Source organism: Eurypyga helias, unplaced genomic scaffold (genome assembly GCF_000690775.1).
Source record: "Eurypyga helias isolate BGI_N326 unplaced genomic scaffold, ASM69077v1 scaffold18194, whole genome shotgun sequence".
In the NCBI taxonomy this organism is placed as follows: domain Eukaryota; kingdom Metazoa; phylum Chordata; class Aves; order Eurypygiformes; family Eurypygidae; genus Eurypyga; species Eurypyga helias.
Window position 1 is genome coordinate 2730 of NW_010248392.1, and position 9987 is coordinate 12716.

The 9987-nt window shown below is 44.3% G+C and overlaps 1 protein-coding gene across 1 annotated transcript in view; it reads left to right on the forward strand.

Annotated features, from left to right (window-relative positions):
• Positions 1 to 457: 457 nt before the first annotated feature.
• The window catches only part of LOC104509181 (acyl-coenzyme A synthetase ACSM3, mitochondrial-like), a 9822-nt gene continuing 292 nt past the window's right edge, over positions 458 to 9987 (forward strand). Inside the window, 13 exon segments of the mRNA XM_010151036.1 lie at positions 458 to 670; positions 2388 to 2598; positions 3323 to 3530; positions 3763 to 3906; positions 4703 to 4859; positions 5767 to 5846; positions 6672 to 6795; positions 7293 to 7373; positions 8027 to 8128; positions 9153 to 9280; positions 9386 to 9485; positions 9930 to 9984; position 9987. The exon segment at position 9987 is cut by the window's right edge and continues 61 nt beyond it. Of these exon segments, the coding sequence (XP_010149338.1) occupies positions 458 to 670; positions 2388 to 2598; positions 3323 to 3530; positions 3763 to 3906; positions 4703 to 4859; positions 5767 to 5846; positions 6672 to 6795; positions 7293 to 7373; positions 8027 to 8128; positions 9153 to 9280; positions 9386 to 9485; positions 9930 to 9984; position 9987 (1604 nt within the window).

Consider the following 9987-nt stretch of genomic DNA (forward strand, 5'->3'; position numbering starts at 1 on the left):
CTGGTAATTCATGCGTGGTTCTGGATTGTCTGTGCAACATCTCGCTGTTCCTTCTGTGGTGTCAGTCAGTAGCAGGCAGATAGAGCTGAAGCGTTTGCCGAGCGTTCCGTGCCGCTCTGCTGTACAAGGCAATTGAAATGTGGTCTGCAGGGCTAGTGGGGCTTGTGGGAAAGAAAGGAACGTGAATTCTAGGAAAGCTGCCACGGTGACAAGTCTTGAGTGCGGCTGGTTGAATGCAGGATGGGTGTCTCAGCTGCATGGTCACCGGAGAGCAGGGGCCAGACGACGGCCAAACTGGAACTGTCCGCAGCAGTTACTCCAATTAACAGTTGGGATTGTTGTTCCAACGTAGTCCATTGTAGTACTGAACCCTGTTCTGAAAACACGTGGCTAATACCAGGCTTGTGTCTGTCTTGCTGCAGCATAATCAGTAAGGAATAACCTTGACGAGACTGTGATGGCTCTTGCTGCTGTGCATTTTTTACTGAAGATCCCAAGTACTGTGTCCCTGCGGGCTTCCCTGAGAAGATCTCTCCAGCCTTGCAGCTGGTGCTACTCAGTTCACACCTCTTTGAGTTATGAAGCCATAAAACAGCAGTACAGACCAGAGGTGCCAGAGTACTTCAACTTTGCAAGAGATGTGCTGGACAGATGGACTGAAGTAGAAAAGGTAACAGTCACTTGGCTTCTCTGACGCTGAAGTATTTAATACCGGTCATTAATGCTGGGTATCTGACAAATGCAACAACCGAGACACTGGGGTTATTTTCTGATTACATATGCTGTAGGATCTGGTGAGCATCTCATGCAGTTTGAGCCTGTAGATCCCTTAGGCCACACGCTATGCTGTTCATGAGTCCAAACAGCTCTTTCCTTTAATCAGTAACTCTGGTGAGGTTGAGTGTGAGTAAATAGTTGCCTAATAAATGAGACTGTGAACTGAACCACTCTAAACCTTGCCTCAATTCCCCCATCAGCTGTGATGCGCACCCTACCTGGATGTGCCAGGGAAGTAAACTGATCTCTGTGGGTGTCATTGCCTGCCTGTCAAATGAATAATAAATACAGTGTAATATCTAACCTCACCCACCTATCCCAAGTGTGAAATACTTTGCATCAAGACCTTGGAACAAGAACTTAGGATAAGAGGAAATGGCCTCAAGTTGTGCCGGGGAGGTTTAGAGTGGATATTAGGAGCAATTTCTTCACTGCAAGGGCTGTCAGGCATTGGAACAGGCTGCCCAGGGGGGTGGTGGAGTCAGCACCCCTGGAGAGATTTAAGAGACCTGTGGATGAGGTGCTTAGGGACATGGTTTAGTGGTGGTATGAGTGGTGTTAGGTTTACGGTTGGACTTGGTGATCTTAATGGTCTTCATCACCCTGAAAGATTCTACAGTTCCAGGAATCCACAAAACTGAACAACACTGAACCCCAAACCAGACATAAGCTCTGTGCAAGGAAGGGGAATATAGAAAACAAAACCTGAAGTACAGTTCTATCACCTTTCTTACTGCATAGGTCTGGTCTCTGTGGACGTAGGACTGGTTTTGCAGGCTCAGGCTCTTCCTGAGGGGCTAAATGCAGTTATGTCCAGCCGGGGAGCAGGAAAAGAGCAGAGGTATCACCTGTCTGACACAATTGTTCCTTTGGCAGGAAGAACGGGTTTCGGCAGACTGTAAACGGAACAATAAACAGCCTCTGGTGAAGAGGTTTTGCCCCCTGAAGTGTACAGCTAAAATGTGCTGAGAATGGACCTTCGAGTTATTGTACCTTCAAATAGATAAGAAGGTGTCATATTCTTCCTACCCCAGTCAGTTTTTTGCTCAGGAGATAGCTGCTACACTGCTACTGCTAAATGCATTCGCCCCTTAAAGCGCAGCGAATGCATATGTTTCACATCACTTCCCATCTCAGTTAGGTGAGATGTTGATTAAAGGTCACACTGGGTGTGCCTATGCTTTTGAAACCTTTATTTAATGTTCAGAAGTACCAGACAGGCCCGTTTCCAGGTGATTTGTAAAATGAGCTCTGAGGGCTCAGGAGGCTCTGGGGCACAGCCCAGAGGTACCCACATTTATCAGCTGCTTTGTTGGTATGACCTGAACCAAAAATATTGTTCTTTCTCTGTGCTGATTATTGTACAGCCTCTTGAGAGTGCAAGATGAAGCACTCGGGAAAGGAACACAAATTTAATTTTCTAAATGACATTGATGGGATGTTCCTTCTAAGGGAGAGTTCCCTGCCTTGTTTGGAATCAGGGGCAAATTGCTGTGGCATCCCCAGGTTTCCCCCGCACTAACTGATGAATGTGTTTCTCCCTCAGACTTAAGGTAAAGGCAGTATGTTTCTAAAATGAAGCATTTGTGCTGTACCTTGTTGTTCTGTAGGAGGGAAAAAAGTCCCAAAACCCTGCATTGTGGTGGGTAGACGGTGCCGGAGGAGAGGTGAGGTGGAGCTTTGAGGAGCTGGGAGTGCTGTCCAGGAAAGCAGCAAACGTACTCTCTAGTGCTGGTGGTCTGCAACGGGGGGACAGAGTTATTCTGATTCTGCCCCGGATCCCCGAGTGGTGGCTGGTGAATGTGGCTTGCATGAGAACAGGTTAGTGAACGAGAAGAAATGCTATGTAGGTACAGAAATCCTGACTTAAACCAATCCTTGCTATGTAATGCACTCAGAACTACCAGCCTGCTGATGAGGATGAAGTAGTGTCATGCTGGTCAAAACCACTCTTCCTGCCACATTTTTCTTCATGGTGCTTTTAGGACTTTTGCACATGCTCTAGCTGTTAAGGAAACCCTCTGAGTTCATGTGTTTGTCATTCTCCTCTTTCCAGCACTTGTGAGCATTGCAAATGCACCCTCTTGCAGTGAAATTAGCCCACTTAACCAAGTGTTTCACATGTTCCCTTGGGGGATCTGTTAAATACTCAGCTTCCCAGTACTGACCACTCAGAATGTCTTGATGCCTCACAAACACTGCCAGTGAGGCAACGGCCATGTTTACCACTAGTCCAGTCCAGAGAGATGGAATATTCCAGGGGTAGCGTTTTCAGAACAAGGAAAGTTATTCCGTTGATTGCTTTTACTGCCCCATGATCCATACAGTATTTGCTAACTTGTGCTAACACTCGCATAGCATTTAATCCATCAAAGAAGTCAGTATATTAGCATTTAATCCATCAAAGAAATCAGGACTCAGTAGGGCTGAGTCCTGCTTTTAGTCTCACTCAAAACAACAAAGTGAGCTGAAGTCTGCTTGTAGACCTGTGCAGGTGTTATTCTTAAATGTTGAGACTTTTTCCATTCCTCTTCCTTCCCCTTAGGAACTGTCTTGATTCCTGGCACACAGCAGCTGACAGCAAAGGACATTCTGCATCGACTACAGAAATCCAAGGCAAAGTGTATCATCACCGATGAGACTGTGGCACCAGCTGTAGACTCAGTTGAGGCTGAATGCCCGTCTCTGAAATTGAAGTTGCTTGTGTCAGAGGGCCACAGAGAAGGATGGCTGAACTGGAAAGATCTCCTGAAGTGAGTAAATACTGTTGGGAAAGCACCACAGCAATAGTGAAAGAAAAGCACAGTGGCTTGTTTGGAATGGGAAATGCTGGCACGTACGAATCTATTTCACCCTTTTAGGACAGTGGAAAAATAGCAATGTTTATGACACTGTTGATTGCTACAGTTATTTTGGTTAAATATTTTCAAAAATGCGTAAGTTGCACTTTCAAATCACTTTATTCATCATTTTGCTTATTTTAAGAATTGCTCCTTCTGATCACCAGTGTGTGACCACAAAGTGTCGAGATCCGATGGCCATCTATTTTACCAGTGGAACTACAGGATCCCCAAAAATGGCTGAACATTCCCACAGCAGCTATGGTATTGGCCTCACAGTAAGTGGAAGGTACAGAAATCACTTCATGTCAGTCATATTTCCATAGCTGGTCACAGAACAGAAGGAAGAGAAACACAAAGTTTTTGCCAGAAGCTTTTGTTTCAAAACACAGCAGTTGTTTTGCATCCCCAAACGTGAGGGTGTTTTTTCCCTAAAACAAGGCAGTTTGAGTCTAGCTGCCTTAGTTTATAGAGAATGCAGTTGTCATATAGTCACTAACATTTTTTTGGGTAAATTCTGCATTGTGTATAGTTAATAGATTGCCCAGGAAATGAACAAGTTCATGAAGTCTGTACCATGGGAAAAAAGCGTGGGTCTGTTAGGCTTCTGAATTCCTTTGCGTCTGGATTAGACACAGCTCCTGCAGGAACCAACTCCTGATACTTCTGGATCTTTAAATGTATAAAGCAACGTTGATTATAAAATTGATAAGGCACTGAGCTTCACTCTTAACAGGCAAAGAACAGCAAATCCAAAAATACCAAACTTTAAAAAACTCATCCTCATCCCTAGAAATAAGTTCAACAAAACCCTCAGCAACCCCTTACATATTCATACAACACCGTGTTCTGAGGTGGTAGTAGCTTGTCTGTCAGTGTAATTTTTCCCTTAGGAAAATGCAGCATCCTGATGACATCCTCACTATGGTGTGACTTACTCCTGACCAGAAGTTCAGCCTCGTGTAATTGCCATTTACCCAAGACACCCAGTGATGCATTTGCTTCACTGGCACATCTCTTGATATTTGAATATTCGCCTTACTCCTGCCAAACAGAGACTGTGGACCATTTCCTTGTGTTACCAGGTACTGGCTGGACTTGACTTCCTCAGATATATTTTGGAACACGTCAGACACCGGCTGGGCCAAGTCTGCTTGGAGCAGCATTTTTTCCCCATGGATTCAAGGGGCATGTGTATTTGTGCATAAGATGCCACACTTTGACCCAAGCATTGTCTTTGAGGTGAGTGAGGGGAGCCCAGCAACAAACAGCACTGTTCTCTCTGGCTGTCTTGCCCAGGTTTTCATTTCCCCCGGCGCTGCACAGGGACAGCACGCAGCACAGTTGTAACTTTCACCAGTAACCAAGCGATTAGTTAAGTAGTGGGTGCTGCGGCTACGTACCCCAAAACAAGGGCACATTTGACATCCAAAGAGTTTCATCATTTTGCTCTGGATTTGACTGCACAAACCTGCAAACATCCCATAAGTGAAGTAAGCAGTAAATTGTCCTGGGATTTGTGGAGCGCTGGTGTGTTAAATAACAGTAAGAGCTGAACGAGAATTTCACTTGCACCACGTAATTCAGAGTTGAGTGCAGAGGCAGCAAGGTCGAATTTCTTTAACAAGAGGCACCAACATTATATTCTCTTGCATCTTCCACACACGGCTCTTCATCTGAAAAAGACCAGTGTGTTTCGTTTTGCACGGAATGGCTGTACCATCGTAGCCATGTTGATTACATGACTGGAAATCGCTAGTTAATGTTAGGATATGTCAAAGAACACGGGCAGTTGTACAGAGCACTGAAAAGTAGCCTTAGGGTTTCACTTGTTTTCTACTTAAACTGCAATTCTGAAGAAATTTTGCAAGAGAAACTGTAAAGCTTTCAAGAGCAAAACACACTGGTGTGCTGAAATGATTGTAAAATGATGTAGATTGTGTTTTGAAGAAGAAACTGATTACATGTAAGTGCTGCGTGTTGGTGTTGCCAAGTACAGAGCTAACTGCTATTAGGGCACTTAATGTGTTGTGCATGCATGTCCTAAGCTGGATGCAGAGGTCGTTACGTGATCTCTTTACAGTGAAGACGCGACCTCACAGGTTTCAGCGTATTGGCAAAATTTTCTTTTTTATTCTGAATTCTCTAGAGTCTGTCAAGATTCCCCATAACTGTCTTCTGCTCTCCTCCAACTGCCTATCGCATGTTTGTGCAACATAAACTGTCCAGGTAAGCAAAAGCAGAGTATCCTTGCTGGTGTGTTTGATCAGAACGGTAGACCAAATGCCCATCTTGCCTCGATTTCATTCCAAACATACAGTGGTGTAAACAGTTACTCAGATCCTGTGTTTCTCAGCATTCTGAATGTTGATAACAAAGTCAGAATAGTGGGAACTATTAGGGCTACAAAGATGCTCCGAGGGCTGGAGCCCCTCTGCCATGGGGACAGGCTGGGAGAGTTGGGCTTGTTCAGCCTGGAGAAGAGAAGGCTCCGGGGAGCCCTTACAGCCCCTTCCAGTACCTGAAGGGGCTACAAGGACGCTGGGGGGGACTTTTTACAAGGGCCTGTAGTGACAGGACAAGGGGTAACAGGTTTAAATTGAAAGTGGGGAGGTGTAGATTAGATATCAGGAAGAAGTTCTTCCCAGAGAGGGTGGGGAGGCACTGGAACAGGTTGCCCAGAGAAGCTGTGGATGCCCCATCCCTGGAAGTGTCCAAGGCCAGGCTGGATGAGGCTTGGAGCAACCTGGTCTAGTGGAAGGTGTCCCTGCCCATGGCAGGGGGGGGGGGACTCGATGATCTTTAAGGTCCCTTCCAACCCAAACCAGTCTGTGATTCTATGAACAAAGTCAGAATAAAGATTCAGGGGTAGCTTAACCATTTTTTTTTTCAGAATTGTTTTTGTTTAACGCTCTAGAATTCAAATGAAGTGACTAGGACTCAGCAAAAATGTTGTTCCTGTGTAGAAAGAAGCCCCCAACCCAGGAACGCTGCAGTGAAGTGGGCATGGCAGAGAGATGGCTGCCAGTGACTTGTTTTCTCTTTCCCACTAAGCTACCCATTCAAAAGCCTGCGGCACTGCGTGAGTGCTGGGGAGCCAATCAACCCTGACGTGATGGAAGAATGGAAAGCGCAGACGGGGCTGGATATTCATGAAGGCTACGGGCAGACAGAAACAGTATGTTCTGCTGTACACATGTAAACACGTATGCTTTGCAGACGCAGCAGTAAGTTCTATTCAGGTTGCTGAGAAAAAGCAACTGAAATTATTAGATGCAGTTACGAATTTTAGGGGAAAATCAATTGCAATAAGCAACGCTGGAAAAATGCCGTTTTTCGTAACAGCTTCACCCAAAATCCAAGGGCTGTTTTTCATTCCTGTAGGCTTTGGATTGGGAACTAACCCAAGGGGGGTATATTCCTCATTACTGCATTCCAAATTCTGCTTTAAAACCTACCTTTAGAGCACTCACATTATGTGGGGCTGTGGGCATGATTCTGAGGGCATAAGTTATTTCTAGAAGTTCAGTCACTGGATATATGATTATAATGACAACAATCAGCATTTCTCACAGAAATACACACTATTAGCTGAGTATTTTAAATCTAAGTGAAAGATTAAATATACAAGCCAGTTTAATTAAACCAAACCAAACCCAACAATTCTTGAGACAGGTGCTGATCTGTGGAAATTTTAAGGGAATGAAAATCAAACCTGGCTCTATGGGAAAGTCGTCTCCAGGGTACGATGTCAAGGTATTGTACCTCTGGCGACTCAGTTGCTCTCTCTTGCACGATCACTTTCCATTAAAAAGGTTGTAAAGCTCTAACAAGGAGTTGTACCATGTACCATCATTCACCAGGGGATGAAAGTGAAGAAAAGCAAGTTACTGCCCTAAACTGAGCGTGCAGAATTAGCAATTGAACTTCCCTGTTGCACCATCCTCACCAACACCGATGGTGACCCGCTGCTGACTGACAGCTGGCGTTCAGGCAGCGACAGAAATTAAATTGCTGCATTAAGGAAGAGTGGGAGTGACTGTTGTTTCCTGGTGATAACAAAACTGCTGAAGCAGATTCTAGCACCAGATCAATTTGCAGTATGGGTTAAGATTTTTAGTATCTTTCTTTCAGTTGGATCCTCCCTGGGGTCTTACTGACTTCACTGCATGTTTGCACAGCCCTTGGCATTCCTTGGATAAAAGTCTTAGTGCAAGTACAGTGGGTTACTAAGAGTCTTACACTTCAGTTGTCAGACTCCCTGCTGCATTCCCAACTGCATTCCCTACTTCATTCCCAGTAAAGAAAATACTTTGATTATGTCCTTTAAATATGCATCAAGATTCTATAATCTTAACGCTTTTTAATTTGGCTCCAAGATAATAAAACTGTGTTTTGTTTATTTCTAGATTATAGATGAAAACAGCAATATTCTGCCTCCTGGAAAAGAAGGAGATATTGCCATCAGAGTAAAACCTACGAGATCGCTTTTTCTTTTCACTTGCTATGCTGTAAGGCTGTTTCTGCAGTTAAAGTCGATATCCCCTTAAACCTCTGTCACAAGGAACCTGGTACCCCATTTCCTTGACACATACTCTGCTTACTGGTCTGAAAGCTTGTGGGGAGAAAAGAGGGATTTCCATTTTTTCCTGGGGATGCTTGGTCTACTTCCACAATTGCGTGTTTGATGGGACTGTCCTGCCTAGCAAGTTGAAATCCACTTTCTTTTGATTGTTATTTCCTTAAGAGAGACGTTTGACACACCCCTCCTAATCCCAAATTACTCTTTGGCCTAAGGACTAGGGCCCCCATCTGAGAAGTAGGACACTTAAATCCCTTCCCTCCAGATCTGAGCTACACAGAGTGATTCATGCATAGCAGAACAGCTTTTTTCCACGTTGGTTAGAATTTTCAGTCCAACAACCAGTAGAACAAACGGGTAGTACTTTCAGACCAGGATACCTTACTAAATTTTATGGATGGTATCACCCTATAATCAAGTCTTCTGCACAGTACTGAGTGTGCGGGAAAGGGACACCATGCGTACTGCCCGGAAAAATTCTTGCAGGAATCAGTTGCGTTTGCTGTGGAAAGAGCACGTCCCATCAATTGTGCTGTGCTGAGCCAAGACCTTTCTGGGGATGAAAAAAAGAAATCTCAGGGTAGGACATGCTAGAAATACAAAGGAAAAAACTCATTAAAGGATAAGCTGGTAAAAAGCAAATTCTCAGTTCCGTGAGCCCACGTATTTTTGCAACCTTCAGTGGTTCCAAGAGCCGTGGGACATAATACGATTAAAACCTTGTCAGTCACATTTACTGCAGTTCGTGAACCCTATACCTGGTTTTGTAGCTTGGTAGCTGTGAATTAACAATTCTCTGTTATTAATGTCCCACTTGAATCTGCTGCAAAACCACAGCACGGTCCAGTCTGAAAAGCTGAAATTGTTTAGTATTTGAGTGGACCGTGACTTACATCCTGAGTATGTTCAAAGGCAACTTCACGTACTTTGCATGTAAAATTAATATTTCCTAGGATGATCCAGAGAAAACAGAGGCAACGATACGTGGGGACTTTTATGTCACTGGAGACAGGGGGATTATGGATGAGGATGGATACTTCTGGTTTGTTGGAAGAGCTGATGATGTCATTAATTCTGCTGGGTAATTTCCTGATTAATTGGACTTGAATAACACAGAGGATCCCTGTGTATTTGGTAACACAGAAACATGGCTTCACAACTAAAAGTCCTTTCCTCCCTGTTAAAGGTACCGCATTGGACCATTTGAAGTGGAAAGTGCCCTGGTGGAGCATCCTGCAGTGGTGGAATCAGCAGCTGTCAGCAGTCCAGACCCCATCAGAGGAGAGGTAGACAAATGAACAAGCTTAAATGTTTAAATAGCTTTGTGCATACCAGAGCTAATAAAGCCCAACTCCCAGGGGTTTTGTATATCCAGGGATTTTTTTTTTTTCTTTTTTGAATTAAAACTAAATAAGAGTAGTAATGCTGACTTGAATTTATCAGACACTAGAAAATCCACCCAGAAAAAACTGACCAAGGCAATTGCCCCAAATCCCATGTAAACAGAAGCACCATTTGAAGCTTTCCCTGTCATTCAGAGACTTAGTTTTTTGTCTTTGTTAAAGTCCAAACCAGTAGTGAGCACCCACAGACTTTGGCAAAGCTTTCTGTACCTGCCCTTTACGTTACTCTGCAGCTCGTCAGCGAACGCTTCCTTCGAGTTTCAAATCTTACTGTTGTGTAATACTGGTTCACTGGCATTTAAACCACGCCTGCCATAACTTCTTCAGGTAGTGAAGGCCTTTGTTGTTTTAACACCTGACTATGCTGCACGCGATCCGGAAAGAG